Consider the following 20,372-nt stretch of genomic DNA (forward strand, 5'->3'; position numbering starts at 1 on the left):
AGGCATGAAGATAATGTGATGTATCAATGCGTCTGAGCTTTTCGCTCGAGGTAAATTGCTTCTCACCGTATACTCGCCGAATAGAATCCGATACGACGGATATCGTAAACTAGTACTTTTCTGGTATCTTGGCGATAATACAGACTATGTCTGAATATTACCAAAGTATCTCTACTGGATGTGAATATCTGAACTACGATTTCTATTCTGAGCTGCAATTATTCGCAATTCGGTAGCAATCTCGCGCGCATCTCGGGTACGATTGCGACTCCGTATGGTAATCGTTACTCGGATACCTCGACGCAGATCGCTGGATCGCCGCTCCTAGCTAGGGGATATACTGCCGACCTTAACCTCCGCATGATATACACCGCGTCTCTCAGTACGCATGCACGTGTATATTGTACCCTATCTCCCAATCGGGTAGATACCGTAAAGGAAATTAAAATTACGCGGCTCCGGCGAATACGATACATCCTTACATTCCGGTAAAAGCGCCTGTACGTAAATCAATTTGTCATGAGGTACCGCGGAATTCTATCGTTTTCAGCGAAATCGTAGAATACCTCAGAATACATTTATCCATGCCTGACGCATAATCCTCCGTCGATGGGTTTCCCGACCGCAGGTGCGTATTTTTCAATCCGATAATATCTCGGCGAAGCGGGCGCGATAATTGCGAAATATTCCGCCACTAAACGCGTTCCAGTTTAACGTCTTAATTCGAGCAACCGATAATTTTTAGCGTTCCACCTCGCCTGTCGCAGATAATATAGCCGGCGGTCAATCAGCCACCGATCTTACGCGCTTGCTTGACTCGGCCTAGTCATTCGAGAATGTCCGCGCGCGGCCCCGTCGTCCTAGCTCGTCGTCATGGCAGACTTCAAGATCATAAGGTATAATCACAGGAGGGATCGTCCAACATTATAAACAGCACGGCGTCACGCGAGCGCACGAGTTAACGCCGTTGAAGTAGACTCCGCGAGGGTCGATCACAAAGAAGACGGAGAAGAAGAAGAACAAGAAGACAAAGATAAAGAGTAGTTGGAGGAAGTTTAAAGAATATAGCGGCAAAGGAAACTGCGTAAAGCAGGCGGTCACGAGAAAAACCACAGATCTCTTGTCTTCGGGTTCGCCAGAGACGAACGGACGTATAATCTTCGCAAGATAAAGAGAGAGATAGGGTGGCACGGCAGGCGGAGAAGTCGAGGAAGAGAAAGAGAAAGAGAGAAAGAGAGAGAGAAAGAGATCTCCTCGTGGTCAGGAGAAGGGTGGGGGCAAGGTGGATCGTGGATTGAGTCATTATGCTTGCTCGGAGGAGACCACAGGCCTTGATGCGGGAACGGCTGCCATCGACTCGTGAAAGGAAACCGACCGGATGATTCAACGCGTACAGACGGACAAAGTAGTCGCGGTGTCTACTATATACCGCTCGGTATATCCTCTTCTTCGTCCTCCCCGCGTTCAGTTCATCGTCGTTGTTTCCTCTCCTCGCCATTTCTCCTCCTACGATCGGCTTCGGTCAGATGGACGAAGATAAGTCATAGAACGTTCATCACGTTCGATCACGAGTGCACGCGAGAGAGTTTGAAGCGAAAGACGAAGATAAACGAGATTCCCCGATCCCACGTTAACTCATTATCGACAAGTTCTGTGTTCGCTCTCCCAGAAAATTAATGGGACAGCCACTCTTCCGGATTCGCATGCGCCATCATTCCTTCCGTTCTTCTGCATTCGGACCTATTGTCCCTATTACAATCGATTTCTTTTCCCATCGAAATAATAGTCATCTTGTTAGCGGAACAAACATTTTATTCGTAGGGGAACAAATAATTTTCTTCTGACTTTTATTTTTAAAAAATTATTTTTTTTTACCTTGAGCAACGAAAGCCTATGACGAGTCAACATGACTGATTCGCTACCGGACACGTCGGTTTTCAGCTACACTAACATTGTTCACCCGATGAAAGGGAAGTTCTCGCGTCACACGACGCCACTAACATCAGCACGTACCATAATATTATGACATCGGGCCGGTCCACTAACTGGTTTTGTATCGATGCCATTACCGGGGCTAATCCGCCACCGGATTTTATCTCGTCCCCAATACCAATACAAGCCGAATGAGAACAATGTTTTAACGTAAGCCGCTACGAAGAGGAAAGGTGAGAAGCGCAAACGGGAAGAAACAGGTTCGGGAACCCGCAGATACGTCCCTGTGAGAAGTCAACAGAACCCGTAGATCCTGTTGACCGTTTTAGATCGATCATCCTGTTCTTAGGGAGGACTAAAGTATCTTTTGACAAGTCATTTTTGTCCGTTCGTTTCAATCTTCTTTCGAGGGAATGAAGCGAACGAAATAGATTTTGATGTTGATCTTGCTTTTATCTCGACATAATAAAACCAGACATTCATTTCGACATCGACATCAAAAATAAAAAAATTAATCTCTTTAAAATTAAATCTCCTTGAGATAACAATCAATATAATAAAATTGTAACAAAAGATATTCTCACAAAGAATCAAGTCTGCCGAAAACCGCATCGCCGAAAAAAAAAGAAAATGTACTCTAATCTGAAAATTATTAGAAAGAATTATAAAAGTTAAACGCTCACAACGCTCATAAGTATACGAAATACATAATAAAAAGGATAAAATAATTCTTCTCGAATATGCGATGACATTTATGTACGCATTCATATAAGCGCGCTTAACTGTCTATAAGATTAGAAGTAATTAATAAAAGGAAAAAATGTGTATTCTATTTTAACTAAATAAATAACTTCAGTCGCGAGTACATAATTAAATAATTTGTCATGCACCAAGTATAGCTATTAAATTCCTGAATAATAATATGCGTCTTCTATTAGCATATCGCGCGTGAGTAACTAGGAGAAGGTAAATATGGTGACATAAACACATAATAAAGTCGTTTGATTAAAGAGCCTTCGCAAATCGCGTTTTACCGGCGAGAAGAGGATAAGCATTAAAGGTCCGCCGTGTCTTGGCGTAATCACGAGCGTTAATATTCTTCGCGCGTGCGTGCCTACATGTGCTCGAGTACACCTACAACCGCGCGCGGTTCGATAAAAAGTCGCTCGGGTGTGAAAATCATCATCGCCGTTGTCTTCGTAACGACGCGGAACATATCGAAGAAAAATGTACGGCCGGCTGAAATATACTCTGAGAAGTTCATTAACTCTCTCTTAATGCGCGAGGGTGTTGCGTGCTATGGCACGCGTGGGGTCGCGGCGCACGGCGAACAGCGGGAGATGGTAATTTGCGGCGTAATTTAAAGGAGACTTCATATGCTTTCACGGGCATTACGAACGCTCCACTTGCAATTCGCGTAACTGCAACGCTCTCGCGTCGCGACTCTCTCGACACGCACGAAATTGCGTATATACGCAACGCGGAACGGATCTTTATAATCTTGTCGCATTTGTCTGTCCGGTTTAAATTGCCCTCTCAATTATCGGGCGTGTTAGGCATGTTCGCGAAATCGCGCGGATAATAACAATGCATGTGCAATGAAAACGTATTACTCTTCGCAAAATTGTATGTCGCGTCAGTTTCGCAAGTATCCATTACATGTTCTGTATCTTTATCAGTTCCGCGTATGATTTAGAAAGAACTCGATTAAACCGGTAACTTTATATCTCACTTAACTGTTATCACTATTAGAGCCCCAAGGTTTAATGAAGAAATACGACATGCAAATGTTACATGACACTTGAGATAGATACCATGATTACATAATTAAATCATGTGCAGTTTCTATTAAATATTAATTTAATTTTTGGTTTATACGAGACATATTAATTTAATTACATATTCTAATGAATATGTAATTAAATTAATATGTCTCGTATAAACCAAAAATGTTTTACTATCTCTATAATGTAACAGAAAAGATGACAACTGGAAAAACATTATATTTTTAGTTACCAATTCCAAAATTATCGCATTGCGCATATTTAAAATTTCTATATTAAAAAAGTCACATTTTTCAGTCTCATATTCTTCATTCCATACTCCAAATTTCGTGTTTTATTTTTATTCGATAAGGCGTAGAGAAATGCCGAAGTACCGCTGCACCGGGCTTCAATTAAGCCGAAATGAGATTGCCCCTCGCGCGGAAGAAAGCACCATGTCACGATCGCGTTTGTGCCTTTCCGAACATCGGAATTGAAGAATTTACGAGTCTGTTGAGCGAGCGAGCATTTGCCCTCCGCTTCCTCCTGGCCGCACGTCACGTCTCATGCGCACTCTCGCGGTTCCGTTCGGCCGGTCGGTCGAATTTCGTGGCCTCATGTCGCGCCGCCTCTCGTCTCCTTTCGGCCGTACGTCCATCCCGTGCGGATTCAATGTCCATGCAAAGCAAACGGCGGCCCCGGCACGGCTGTCAATTATCTGTTATATACGGCCCTGGCCCTCGAACCCATCCTTAACGACCCCTCAAACTTAGCGGGAGGAGAAAGAGGGAGAAAGAGAGGGAGAGGGAGAGAAAGAGTATAGAAGGAGAATGAACACGTCCCTCCGCCTTGCGCCAAGAAGCACCGAAAATTCACGGGGGCCACGAAGATCGTGAAACGACGTCAGCGAGACGACGAAGAGGACGGGATCGAAGACGAAGAGGCGACGCGAGATGGACCAGGAGGATCTTTCTGAGAATCATTTGATATTCCAACGTTCCCGCCACGTAACTCGTGGGGTATTCTCCTCCTTTTGTCCTTCTCTCTGTCTCGAAGAGAGCAGATTCGCCCGCGAATAGCGTGCACTGTGTTATACCTCACCGCCAAATGTGTCAGAATTGCAAATGCGTGCGGTCCGACGAAACACGTCGAGTGGCGGTGGCGGCTCGATAGAAACGGAGCGCGAATTCCGCGGTACGAGCTCTAAGATATATTTGAAGACGACCGATGGAGAGGCAGAATGTTGGGGTATAAAGAGACACGAAAGAAACCGTAGGGACAATGGTGTGAATCGCAACCGAAACGTCAAAAGAATGTTAGATCCACTTTAACATGGAAATTTGAGGGAGACCCTATAATTTTAGTCGCATTCTGGACGTCGGCTCTTTGATTTCAACGTTTCTTATATTTTTGTCCAGCAAAAGTTGTGTTTCAATCGCCCTCAGCAATATTCACACAAACATTTAGACGCCAATTACGTAATATTTGTTAATATTTAATAATACTTCAATTTTACCGAAATTTCCGAACAATTCAGATTTTTATGTCAATTTTTATATTATTTGGCGATATTTTAATCAAGAAAAAAAGAGTAATTTCATCAGTCACAAACGGATACTTAAATAATTTGGACAACTTATGACAAACGAAAAGGAGTTATTGGCATCTAAAGCATAAAACGCACGAATCCGTGATTAGAACATTCGAGTTAACGAATATTTTAACAGGTTGAATCAGGCTTGTCCAGAAACGACGGAGCAGTTGAACAGGATGTTAGAGTTAACAAGGGGAGTTATAAGGACTTCATCCCTTTCGCTCGTAAACGCCAACGCCTCGTAATTATAACGAGATGTTTTCTTCGAATATAACGAGCACACCTGATGAGATCGGAAAGTAATAGCTCGAAGTGCTAGCACTTTGGATCAGTCCTTGTTAAGTTGATACCGATGTGCCGCAAATTAATCGAACAGTTTAATTAGCTAATATAGATGTAGATAATATTTCTTGTAAAATTGTGTAATCACGTCGTACATGAAGTATTATCGCGATAACGAACCGATTAGTCGTAAACATGAATATCGTTACATCTCGCTAACAAAAATGTAAACTAATTTTTTGTATCACTAACCTGAGATTTGAAGCGGTCACAAACTTCGAGATTGACTATAGTTTTATCGGCTATGAGGTTCTTTTTTTCACAGCCAATCTTGGAAAGATAATACCCGATATGATACTTGAATTTCGACCTTGAATCCGACGATGCGAACGCGTGCAGATGATGCACTATCACACAAAAAATTTATATCGTCACGATAGCGTTAGAAATCGAGAAAATTAACCGCGTGTGACAGTCCGCCGATTCTCGATTGTCTCAAGATATTGTTGTTTAACGTATGTACAGGATGATCAAAAATGTCATATACATCATATGTATCTAATAATTAAATGCGTTTCATTATTTATTTAAAAAATTAGTTAAAGGTAATTATATCATAATATTACAAATATTTAAAAGATTTTACCGAGAATAAAATAAAAGAAAACAAACATGGGAAGGAATGTGAAGCAAAGTTTTTTTCAATATCGTTCGTCATTACGCGGGTATCATCCTTCATCTCTTTTCTCGATATCAAATCGCGATATAGCGGATGTGCTCACTTGAAAAATTGACTCCACCTGGCCCCGCACACGCCGGATGAGATTGCCTTCGTAATTTCTCCACGGCTGGCCTCTACGAGCCGCGCTTCTTTAAAAGCACCACGCGATTGAACGCGCGCCTCGCCGATCCGCCGAAGGTGCGTCGCCGGCCGGATAATGGCTTATTAACAAAGCGTTGCCGTGGAACGCGGGGAAGTGACAGAGAGGGGCCTTGACGAGAATCGTACGATGGAATCGAGAAGAGAGACGCGGAGGGAATGCGAGAATCCTGACGCCGGGAGTCGAGTCACGGGTTACTTCGACGCCTTCGTAGAAAGGGCTCCAACACAACGGGGCTTTAATTACGCCGATATCACGGTAATTAAGCTGATCAATGCGTGCCATTGTGCGCTGAGCGGAGGGTCTCAGCGCTTCTCCCGGTTCCTATCCACAATCCTGACCACGAACCTCCTCCCGCACGCCACAAAAGCACTCCACCCTCCGTGGAGATACAAGGACGTATCCTGCCCGCAGTCGAATCTTCACCGCGACCACCTCGCCGCCGCGCCGCCGCCGTGGAAAAGCCACGACAAAGAACGGGGAGGAGAATAAACACAGTGACTCTTCCGATCCCGTCGATGATACGCAAACCGTTGGACCTTCTACCGGCGCGGGCGACGCGAACGTCGAGCACGAAGAACCACCGCGGCCGCACAAATGGATCCCTCATGGGGAGATTATTTCGTTCGATCGTTCGACCAGATCCGAGACTGATGGAATTCAATGGAGAGGAACGCTTCGCGCGGCATTGTTTCTACGCCCCTCAATCTTTTTAATCCGTTAAAGTATAATGACCGCGCACGAATATCGTTCGGTTCTTTCAATGCATCTTGCCTAATAGCGATTGTTATAATTTGTAAGATAGATTAAAACTCTCTTATATATTCTTGTATTCGATTTTTATTTAATTATTACGTGCAACTTTCCTATTAAACAAACATAAATTAGGATTGAGATATTAGCTTTAAATTAAATACAACACTTCCTTACAAAACGTTTAGTGCGTTTCATTAAGAAAGTTACTCACAGTAATTTGTAAAAGTATATTAAAAGCGCCGTGTTATTTCCGTTCTATCATGATGAACTACATTTATCTCTAATACTAAAATTATGAATGTACTATTCCGCTTGAATATCTGTTTGCATATCCTAGATTGATATGCAGTTCACATGAAACATGTCGGAATGCCTAGTAGCAACGAATGGATAAAGCCATTAGTTATTACAGGTTGCGTGCGATTCATGTTCGAAGAATTTCCTATATCCTCAAGCTACTATACTACAATTATGGTAATCAAATAAGAAAAAAAAAGATACATTCTCTAATATCTCTCTAATACTTCTGTGTTTCGATAATTACCATGCGGCCAAAAATATCGGGAGAAAGCTTAACGAATAATCATTCGCTATATCTATCGATTTTGAATTCTCTGTTAAACCCCATCTTACGGCATAGAATTTCACCTTACACAATCATCGACTTTCGAAGTAATCATTGTTTGACGAGCTACGCAAACCTTAAAGGCATATATATATTTTTTTATGCTGCTCACTCGGAAATATGCAACGCTATACATGGTAATGTTTCTCGATTTTCTTGCCTAGCTCATGCGCAATCACGTTATGATCTCAGGTGCATGTTTGTTTCTTTCATAAAGAAATATATCCCATATATACCTATGCATCGAAAATTTTTGAATTAATAAATGTATTAAATTGCACAAGCTTTCATCTTATACATCATATAGCAGAATACATTTATTAACTTATTTATGTCGAAATAAAAAATTCTCGTACATATATGTGTTTATAATTCTCGTTATCTGCTACACATTCCACATTCCATACGCAAATATTTTCAAGAGTACCTATATTTAAAAGCTTTTGATAATTCATTTCTTTAATTAACGCATGGATGTTGTTGTTTGTCAAGTTTCTTGTTCATTAAATTCTTGTACGAGACGCAGGAAGCGATCTAACTGAGCGAGGAAGAAAGAAGGCGCATTTGTTTGCTACCGCCCATACAGTTTCCAGTGTTTGTCGTAAGAGTTAGGACACTGAACGTCTCTTTGCGAAGACCCGCTTCATCCGGTGTTCCCCACTGTTTCAAGCAAGAAAAATGTTCAGAGATGCGCCGACTTTGTTCCTCACTCTTTTTGATTTTAACGTCTGTTTGCCCCGCCATTTCCTGAAACATGTACCCGTGGAGACAGACTGGATGCATTCGATTTTTTTCTACAACTGCGCAGGGATATGATGGGGATTCCATTAGTCATGTTTACTCGGGACTGTCAGAGCATTGGGACACATATAGACTAGCAGAATGTAAACCGCAGCAGATTACGCTTAGCAATTCATTTTTATAAAATTAATTTTAATATGATTAGAAAAGTTTGTGAAATTTCTTATTAATTGTAACTATTATTAGTTATAATTAAAATAGAGATATCAAAACTATAATACGTGAAAATAATTTCTCAGGTATCTATTTAAAATTAAGTTAAAGAAACGCGCAATAAGTCCAACGGTGCATATATAAAAATATATTGTACGTTTCGTATAATCATAAAATTTTTACAAGCAAAGACAATTTTTCATTAAAACCGAAAAAGTGAGGAACGCAATTCGTGCATTTTTAAACTCATTTTCATATTATGTGAATTTGCATTGACCAACTGCTTCATTTTTAGGTTACAGTCACCGGTTCAACCACGACAAGTACGAACACAGTCCATCCTAGTGTAAACGATATGGACTGGTTTGCCGGTGTCGCCGAAGAAGAATTATTGTATTATACCGGCGTCGGCAACGACGTCGATTCCCTGTGGGCTGTTATTGGGAGTTTTGTACCGCCACCACCTAGACCACCTTATCTACCCGAAGAGAGCATTGCCACCGATGGGCTCACCACCTGCGATTTGTGTTCGTGGGCATGGAGAAACGATAGGCATTCTTTTTCCCTGGACGGCACCCTTGGTAAGTCTTATACATTTCTCGTCATACTAGAATTTTATCGCTTTTTTTTCTCGTTCGGAAAATGTGCTAGTTATTTTTAATTTAACCATTTATTATACAAGCATAATCAAAAACAACAAAATCTAACATATAAAATCTACTCGTATAAAAGCCAGTATATAAGCATAACATAAAATAAAATTATATATTTAAAAAAAATAAATCCCGTGATTATATATCATTTTATTAAATAAATTTAAAAATAAATAAGTAAATTTTGAAAAATCCATGAGTGTGAAAAACTGTGAAGAACTCTTCCTTTCATAAAATAAAACTACTTATATTTAAGTAAGATTTCGACACTAAAAAAAATAAAAACGTTTAATTCTGTCGACCCATTCTGTCTTACACCGTTAACTTTCAAACGCCGAACTTTATTAAATGTTTTAATTGCTCCACATTAGGTCACTCGAACGCAATCCAAGAATTTTCTATCCGGCACGAGGAAAAATACTATCGAAATATGTTCGCTTCAAATAATGTGGCGTTCGTCATATGCTCTGTCAGTTTTTCTTGTCATCACTTCAGCTAGTAGTTCTCGAAAGATGACGAGTGGTCTTTCGAGCCATGCATCTGTCCACATCAGAACCGAGGGTTATTCCTCGTATACACACTCAACCATGTTTGCAACGTGTTTATTCGTCAAACAGCTTTTCCAGTCTAGTACGTGCTTCAAGATTTGGGGAGATCCCTCTCGAATAAACGTCAACGAAGGTTCATTGTAACGATGCTGTGAAATTTCTATTCCTCTATAGGAACCCTCACGAATATCAAGCGCGTTAGATTCTCTTCTAATTATCATTATGTCGCACGCGTACAAGTTTTTATTTCATATATTATTCTAACATAATTTCATATACAATAAAAAAATAAAGATATAAACAATGTAAGTTTTTTTATTGGAACGCTAAACGTTAATTATCTAGCAGTTCGTGGTAAAATTTGTAAGAATATCTACATACTATGACTTGGTTTACAATCTTCTCAGATATCTTTATTTCTCACTCCGCTTGCCGCACGCAGAAAGTACTACATGGAGATTTTCATTATTATGGATTGTGCTCCAAATCAAAGGTTGGACACAGAATAAACATCGGCGCGATTATAAGAGAGATCGTTATTACGAGCACACGAGATGACCGTCTTAAGCACAATCATTAAACGTAATGATAAGTAATGCAAACATATGGCGTACATAGTACGTGCCGCATTTTTTGCCACCTTTGTTGTTCGCGATTTTTGTCACATCTTAATTGCAAGAGCACAAAAAATGCATTTAATACAGTTTTACATGATGGTAATATTACTTTCTCATTCATAATTAATACATGCTAAAAGAAACGGAAAATAGTAATCCTGCTATATAAAAAACGGAGGCAGATTGAAAAATATTAAAACCGCAGCAAAATCATGGAAAATTGCTATGCAAGATCGCTAGAAGCTTTATGCTTTTCTGTTCCTTATCTCTCGCTTTACTTATTTCTCATTTTTCATCTATATTAATCAGCAGCTGTATTAATTCTCGTAACGGAGATATTGCTAGAACCGTTTCCGTCATATTTTATAGCGGAAGCACGAAGCCAGACATATTAATTGTGCATCAAACAAATATTTTGTTTATTAAATTTGACTTTAAAATGGAGGAAATCGATCAAAATATATTAATGAGTGAAACGAGATAACAATTGTCGATTATAAAGAATTCGACGGACCTCCCTGTGTTCCCTATCGTAACGTGTAAACTGCAAGGGATAATTCTCGGATGCTTTCCCCCAACGTAGGCCGACCTTCACATCCGGTTGATGTGCCCCGACCAATCAGAAACACGCCGGTCCCGCTCCCATGATTCTCCCCTTCGGGATCGGTGTTCGCACGTACGCACGAAACGTACAAGTTTCTGCATCATGACACGCGGTGCCTTCCCCACTCCTCCGGTGGGCCTTCTTCAGGGGCCTCGCCCCTATCCTCTTCCGCCCCGCGGACCCCGTCGTCCGGGCACGCATTATCGCCATTACCATGAATTCCCGCAGTTATTACGCCTCTGTTGCACCGCCACCAAAATGGCGGCTGGGTGCATCCTACCGTGCGAGGAGGACGCACTCCTCGTCTGCTCCTCTTTTTATTGTGGCGCCTGCGCTGCCGGCATGTCGTGCTACGTTATACCGCTCGACAATTAACGTCGAGAATGGCGGCGGTCGACGGTGGGGATAATTGACCCTGTCAGGACTATGACAGCACTTTTACACTGCTGCATGATTCGCTGGGTCAATCTCCTCTCGTGCTTTATATTTTGTATCGGATAGCCGTAGCGTATTTCCGGTCGCGATGAAAGCCGAAGTTTTATATTAGATCCGAATCTAATCCCGGCCCTTGATCATTCGTTGCCTTTGTTTCCGACGACGATAAAATCGTTTGATACCTCTTGCAAGTTCAATCACAATACCAACGGATACTCTCTATGCGTGAATAGAGACGTAACATGTAACCGTTTATGAACTCCGAATGAAAGTCGTTAGTCATCACGCCATCGTCATACCAATTAAACCTTAATTATTATCACGTTATAACTTGTTGTAACACATGGGAAAAATTTCCTCGTTCTATTATCTTCATAAACGCACGCGTCATGTACTACACGGCTTGTGAGAAACATGTTTCGAGACGCGCGACGCGACGTCCTCGTCGCCAAATCACAAAGTAGTATGGCGCACGAGTGGAACCCGGCGGTAAATAAAGAAAATAGAATCGGAGCAAGAGAACGGTGCATCAGGGGCTTCAAGGAGGCTGGCAACGGCGGTAATCATCGCGTCACTTCCTATCCTTCACGACGTAATAATTACGAGATCGCGCCTCTTACTCTCGACATGATGCAGGCCCCGTGCTTGTCGACGAGGAAAGACAACGAGGAAGGCGGGGAGATCGGGACCGGCAAAGAAAACAGAGGAGAGAACGGACTTAATGCGAGCTTACGAGTATCTTTCGGTCTTTTGCCTCGTGTCGACGTAGGCCGCACGATTCGGCGTGACTTCAACAGCGAGCAATAACTCGTACATTTCGCACTCGGAGATCTGCGCGAAGGTTCGTTAACGCTCGACGAGGGTGGCATTTATTATGAACGACGAGTAAAAATGTTTCACACGGAGAGCCAGTAAGGGATTCGCAAATATAAGAACAAAGGGTGATTATTACTGTACCCTGAAGGAACGTTCCACTCAGGGAAATGTATCAAGTTAACAAGGAAAAGTAGTTCGAGTATTATTTATTAAGTTTCAAGTAGGTAGTAATAGTGAACGTTGAAGTTCAAGGATTATAAAAAAAAGACTTAAAAAATTCTACAAATTTGAATTTTTACGAATATTTTTGCTATCTTTTAATAGTTTGCAAAAGAATGTAATATTCTTATCGTCAATTCCACAACATATTTTAATTATTATATAGATTAATATGTCTATAATTTTACGGATTTTTAATAAATATTTAAAATAAAGCAGATAAATAAATAAAAAATAAATAACTGTAAAAAAATCATAAGCGTCTGTTATAACTATATACATAATCATACAGAAAAATGACCTTCCATTATGGATTTATGAATACTTTTGTCGGACTCTAACATTTGCCTTTCATTGTGTTAGAAATCTCGTGTTCCAGAGCGGTTAATCTCAGCGCTTTGCGTCGGAATATAAATCGATTTAATAATGCTCGACGCATAACGGCGCGTGTATAAATCGCCGGACATTAATTGCACCGCGACATTAAGCAAAGCGTACTACGCTGCACAAAGCGACTTAGACTTTATTCTCGAGAAAATAAGAAATAATGCGCATAAAGTTGCGACATGCAAATCAATCACGTTCAAATGCTCACGGTCCATACGCTAAGACATTAATAATGGCATTAATTGTAACAGAAACTAATCGAACTATTTAGAATTAATATCTTAATTTTTTATCTATTTATTTTATCTAAATTATTTAGATTGATATCTTCATTGGTTTATCCGATGCGAAGAGACAGAGTTAGAATTTTCTGCAGTATAATAAAAAGTAAAACCCTCCCGTAAATAATGGAAAATCGTACATCTAATTCACGCTATATGCCTGCGAGCACATTTCGCTATTTTCACGGTACGATAACCAGCAGGTAGCCGTACTCTCTCGCGTATATCCGTACTGGATCGATGTTATCTCGTTGCGTATACGCCTGGACCAAGGGAACGTAACGAAGTCTCCCTTAGTCCAACGGTAAGCATCTCCTCCGTCTCCTCTTCTTCTTCGCCGTCCACGTCGTCGTTCCCCCCGTTCCTCTCGACGCCTTCCTTTTTCGACGAGCCACAGTGTCGGGCATTCGCTGCGACGAAAGTAAGCACCTTCGCGCCTGTATACCGCGCGATGCCGACGAATGCAAACGAGAACGAGTAGCGAGGGGGTCCCGTGCGCGTGAACGAAAATTTCATGGGGTAACCATCGAGTCCCACCTTCCCGCCTCTTTATGTGCCCTGAGCCGTGCACTTTTAATCTAAAAGCCGATCTCGCCCACGTAGATTTATTGGCAGGGCCGGCGAAGCGACGTATTCGAGTGGTGCGTAGGCTACCACTCGTGCGCGATTTCCTTCGATCGCGAGCACGTGATTGCAAGCGCACGAATTTAACGTTTGTTGCGCTGTTTCACGAAAAACAGAACATTTTTTAATTCAAAGAGAATCCAAAAACATGATAAAAAATCACATCACTGTAAGATTAATCTTTATGCATCTGCCTCTTAAAGAAAAGATCTATGTAGATGCAGAAATTTTTATGACAATCTTATTATTCGCGGCAAGACATGAATTAGATATCTACGGATATGCAGAATTAAACATAATGATAATTATATATAAATATATAAATATATCTTAAAAAATAGATTAACCCGTTGTGTGTCACATGGGGTCCAGTGGACCCCAGGCTTTTTTTTATTTTTTTCTTTAAAGTATACTATTTTGAGAGTAAAACGCACAGTTTTTTTACTCTATCTCAAAAAATTTTGATAAATATTTTTGTAAAAAAGTCAAATTTCTCGAAAAAAAAATTTTTTCTCGCGTTTTTTCAACATAAAAAAATTTTTTAAATTATTGGATTATCAAGAGGAAGTCACAAATTAATTCCAGTTCAAGGTTTGAGTCGATACATCAAAAAGAACGCAAATGGAAACTGTTGTGGGGTCCATTGGACCCCGTGTGACCACTACGTTATTTTTAGGTGCGTGACCACAACGGGTTAATATCGTTTTAAATAATTACATCATATGCATACTTTCTTCTTTAAAATAAAATTCATATATATGCTATTTCAATGTATGATATCAGTTTTTTACTTTGGCTTATGTGATTTATCGATAAACATGGGTAAAGACTCGTGTATTTGTTAACAAAAATATTAACATAAGGAACAAATAAGAAAATGAGAGATCTGTGAAACAAAGCGAAATGATACAAACCCAATTCCTTTAATAGAATAGGACAACAATGTTTTCATAACTAATGTAAGCAGATTTAAACATCTGTAATGTCCCTCGATAGTGTCGTCGGTATGAATACAAGTAGACTTCGTTCGCTCGATGACGGATATGAAAAATGATTCGCGATCTCGCGGAGAGGCACGTATGAATTATCGCGGGCTCGCTAATGCCATCAGATAGCTGTCATGAAAGCGGAGAAATTACACAGGAAGAGAGGCTAAGACTGGTGAGCGTATTAATCGTGCATTTTAGTGGATAATTAATTCAACTTCAAAGAGCCACGAGTTAATTATATGTAAATAAAGATCGCTGGCGCAGATAGGCAAATCATCAATCTTGCGAGAAGCGAACGGCGTACTGCTATGCACGTCGGCGCGCACGTGAATTATAGAAAACGGTAAATTGGATAATGGTACGTTTATTACCGAGATAGTGCATTGCACATCGATGCCCACGCGCGCGCTCGTGGCGTGTATCGCACGATTTCGCCGCAGCGGACAACGATCGAGCGCGCCCCGCTAACGATGATTGGTATAGAGTTAATTATCGTGTCCCCTACGTGTTATCTCTCTTTGGCAGCCTCCCCGTACAAATTACCCGAGAATTACGCGCAAAGTTTATTTTATAATAGCGCATATTAATCAACAACTAGGAAGCTGTCGTGATCTACGTAATGCCGCGGCTTAATCCCGGCGATCGCCAGGACGCAGTAATTAGTGAGTCTCACGGTACGTTGTTGGTGCGCCAACGTTTTCATTAAAGTCGCGAGCGAGGTTTATGACATTTCATTTAACCTGCGATATCTCATGGAACGCTTGATTACATCTCGTGATTACACGATTCGCGTTATGAAGTCTGTTGTCGCAACCTCTTTTCGACGCCTCGCGAATAGCACGCCGATAAAATCTATGTTCGCGGTACGGCGACAAAAAAAAATAAAATTAACGCCGTCGCAGATTAAAATACCCGTGCATCTGCCGTTCCATTTAGCGACAAATTTGTAGCGCTACATTCAATAAACGAATATCGTTTAATTATATGAAAATAATACTTAAGATAAGAATCAGGTAACGTGTATTTATTAATGTCTGGTACGAATTGCAAGAGCCACTTGAATGAAAATCTAACGATTTAAATTCTTCTTTAAAACAACGAGGAAAAACGCAGAAAAACACTTTTATTCTTATCCAAAAGCTGTTAAGAGTTTTCTTTAGCTCTAACGTCTATAGATATAAGCGCATATTTCAACGTCTAAATTTCTCTCGAAGACCTTTCTTTAGACTGAGTAGCAAGCTCGACTATTGATACGTTCATGCCACGCAGTTTCCAACGGCATTTCGGCGTAATTAAGATTACAACCTGAAGCGATTATATGAAGACAGTCGGAGTCGTTCCGGCGAGACTTCCTTATCTGCGGCACTTACCGAGCTATGCCGAACATAGTTGTTTTATCTCGACGACACGAAATGTGGCGCGGTACCGGAAACATCCGCGTTCCACCTGTCGATGGCACCGCGCTCGTTTAGGAATGCTTGTAAAGACGTGAGCGAGCCCGCCAGAAGCGGGGTCGTTGTTTATCGTCCTTTTTCTCAACTCGCGTTGTCTCACGTGGGAGTGCGGTTGGGGAGAGAAACGCGAAAGAAGATGTTAACAGCCGTCACGTATCTCTACACTAGACGTCGTAGAAATACCACTGTATCCACGGCGATCGTCGTGAGTCAGGAGATTCGACGAACCCGGCGGCAACCCGCAGAGACCAACTTTTCCCACCCCGATTTCGTCGACCTCCTGCGCGCGGCGCGGCTGGTTCTTCAGGGAATTTTATACGAGCCACCCAGAAGTGTGGACGTCCAAGTCTCGTCGACCTCCCTTGGCTCCTCGTCCGCGATAATTACGCTCTTACATCCCAATTTTACTCAAACTGTATTTGGCGAGCGCTGCTATAATTTCTTCTTGGACATACAATGTATCTCGTTAACTTTTAAGTTAAGACTCATAAACCGGATACAATATTTTGCAGATGTTATCAACAAATTTTATAATATCTCAATTTTTGCTAATAAAATCTTCTACTGTATTGAATACGGCGTATTCATAATTAATAACAGTGACTCCACAGGCGAAAAGTTCTTCGGATGACACTCACGGCTCGGACCATTTGACGTTGAGAAATAGAGTCATCAAATTACGACTCATCGATTATACCGCGGGCCGACTGTAACGTCAAGTTCCGTAAACGCGACAATGGCGCCTTTGTTTTCCTCATGGACCTCTTCTCGTACACTATTAACGATAACGTGCATGCCTCTTGAAAGTTTTTAAAGACATACACCGGCCATAAGACTCGTGAAGAAGTGCTCTTCTCTCTTTCTATTTCGCTTCTTTTCGGCCCGACGTACACAGAACGAGCTACAGAAGAACCTATCCACTCGATTCTATTCTTACACTTTTACCCGACGTAGGTACGAACCTGACGTTGACGTGTACCAAGTGCCTTCGAGCGCGGGTTTCTCGAGTTCAGGGTTGATGTGGAGTGTATGAGCGAACGATTCCGTTAACTAAGCTCCGTTTGTATAAGCATAGAGTATTTCTCACGAACAGCCACTGGGAATAGCCGACTGGTTCTTCAAAGGAAAATTTCTTGCTTATTAATGCATGCGGATGCCATTAATATGCCAAAAGTTCCGTTCACAAAATTAGACATTACATGACACGTTATGAAAGGCTATCAGTTGCATAATTTATACATTTACATATTAATATATTGTACATAAATATTGAATAAATATTTAATTAATCTGATGCATCTCCAACATTAGCGTCTTCGAATTTTTACAATATGTACTTTTCTTATAATTATACTTTATTAATTATATTTCTATCTAACCCTACAAGATTTTTAAATAATAGAAGATTCTCATCACAATATGAAATAATGCATTTACTGTTATTTCTAGAAAAACCATGGCAGATACTTGACATTTCCAAAATTAATAGAATTATTTGTGATATTTCTGGTATAAAATTTTAGCAAAACAGTCTAAACTAGGAATTTACATACGTTTCCATATACTGCGCTTCGAATATAATATAACACAAAACGTATTTGGTATTTGCAAAAGTAACAAAGATACCTATCTCGATTTTATTGAGATATCTTATATAATCATGTAATCACCGGTGGTACTTCTGCAATTGCGATTACTATCATTGTTTTTGATATTATATAATCATCGTGACTATTGTTGATGTACGGATTGCATCGTGCGGCGTATTGATACCGTTTTACGCCTCCGGGGAAGCGCTCGGCTCTTCCACTGCGGCGGCACCGACGTCTTCGGAAAGCTGCCAATCAAGACGCGATCGCACTGCTCTTCTCGAAGGGTAGATTTCAGATCTGAGATCAACCGACGCAATCTGAATGCGGCGTTCAATAACCCCGCGGCTAAATGCGACGTTCACTAAGTATGAAGGACAATGTCCAGCCGGCGAGATTGTTCAGATAAACGCATCATTACTGAGCTTCGCAAAGCCTAGTGCGGTTGAATCTCCTCGGCGTATCTATCCATTTATCTACCTATCTATCTATCTATCTATCTATCTATCTATCTATCTATCTATCTATCTATCTATCTATCTATCTATTTGTATCATTACCTTTTCTCCTCTCAAGCATCGCTATTGCAATTAACGGACTATCTTTTATTTCGACAAAGGTAGATAGTTTTATGAGTGTACGTGTGAAACTTGACCTTTTATGAATTAAACATTCAGAGTCTTTTTTCAAACAGATTAAATGGAGTTTACTTTGTTCCTACAGAAATCATTTTTCACTAGAAAAAAATTCTAAAATAAAAATCTGTATAAACTTATAGTGTCAACACTTATTATATTGATAAACTTATATTTTAAAATCCGCGGGAAACTCGTTGCATTGTTGAATATTTTCTTCAAGATTAGATCATTTTAAAATTATTAAAATTACTAATTATTTAATATACGCGAATATATGCATTATAAAATTGAAGATGATTCCAGAGCCAATGATTCCAAGATAAGAGGATATTGATGTTCAATCAGCTCGGCGAGTTCAGCCGTTTCGCTTAAATAGGAACGATTTATTCCGCGCAGAGCGATGACGAGGATGAACTTAAGAACTCTCGCTCCGTAAAGTGTTGATAATTGATATTTGATCGCGTGCCAGCCTGGCAATTAAATGCTTTCAGGAAGCCGTTGCGGCGGCCGCGCGGTCTTTTTATCGTACAAGCGAGAGAGAAAGAGAGGATCCGAAATGAAGCGCGCGCGTATACACGTGGAAAGACAACCGACTGTCTGACTGTCAGTCCGTCTGTCTCGCCGGCCACACCTTCGCGGACAGACGGACGAAGGGTGAGACGAACGTGGAGGAGTATCGCGGCTGGTGAACCTAGAGATGGGATGACGGATAACTCCGTTCGGTCGATCGTTCACCTGGTGATGGATCTGTTCTCGACTATTCTTTATTCCCGACATTCTCCCCCGTGCCCGTACCCTCCCTCGTCGCCCGAGTGCCAACACTGCCAACTCGGGACACGCTACGTACACCTTACACGCATTTTCAATCACGATCTACGATTCGAACTTGTACAGCTTTATCTCGATTGTAGGTTGCAAATAATGAGACGCCGAGCGGCGTAAAAAGACTCGGTAATATCGAATTCTATCGAATTCTACCACTCGTCATATTTGGCCAAATATGACGACCTAATAATAGTATCCCCCCCCTCTCTCTCTCTCTCTTTCTTCTTTTTTCTTTCGTCACTCGTCGGTAGACATCGATAACGGATTAGAATGACGTAACGCGTGCCCGCAAGGACACAGCTCATATTTCGCACATTGTCAGACCGCAGTTGGATGAATAATTCAGCAGTCTCTTAATTCGAAATGTCATCACACGACCACGCGCGAATCTTCACGACCACATGGCGCAAATCTGAACAGTATAATTTTTGAGACGTTCGACATGCTTCATTTCATATGCACATCCAGCCGAATGTCGATTAGTTAGCACGACGTGGAACACGAGAATGCGTGATATTTTCTCGCGGGTTTGTTCATCACGGTGTTCTTTTTTTTACTACGGATTCGTTATTGCCGTTAACTGAATTAATAAAAATGTCCGAGCAACATATACATACACGTAAGTCGCACGTTTCGACAACGCGATCAACAAGATGAAATGATTTACGTCATTATCGAGACCCAGACGCTGCGTATCCTTTATTTATACATAGAGTTCGAAAGTCGACGGACGATTAGCGGTGAAAGTCTTGCGGCATGAATTACGACGTGTCCAGAAGACGCACGCACCTAGCACGCAAGGCGTTTACTCAAAACTATAATCGATTTTTCGTCAGCACTACAGGAGGTTACTACACATCGGCCTATGACAATGATAAAACTACCAAACGGGTACAACTTTAAAGA

The 20,372-nt window shown here is 41.1% G+C and overlaps 1 protein-coding gene and 1 long non-coding RNA gene across 2 annotated transcripts in view; one reads left to right on the forward strand and one right to left on the reverse strand.

Moving 5' to 3' along the window:
- The window catches only part of LOC139816019 (uncharacterized), a 140,560-nt gene that overhangs the window by 103,158 nt on the left and 17,030 nt on the right, over positions 1-20,372 (reverse strand). The window lies entirely within an intron of this gene.
- The window catches only part of LOC139816017 (uncharacterized), an 80,961-nt gene that overhangs the window by 29,373 nt on the left and 31,216 nt on the right, over positions 1-20,372 (forward strand). Inside the window, exon 2 of the mRNA XM_071783308.1 lies at positions 9,083-9,368. Coding sequence (XP_071639409.1) covers positions 9,083-9,368 — 286 coding nt within the window. The remainder of the gene's footprint in view (positions 1-9,082; positions 9,369-20,372) is intronic.

Source organism: Temnothorax longispinosus, chromosome 7, assembly GCF_030848805.1.
Source record: "Temnothorax longispinosus isolate EJ_2023e chromosome 7, Tlon_JGU_v1, whole genome shotgun sequence".
Lineage (NCBI taxonomy): Eukaryota > Metazoa > Arthropoda > Insecta > Hymenoptera > Formicidae > Temnothorax > Temnothorax longispinosus.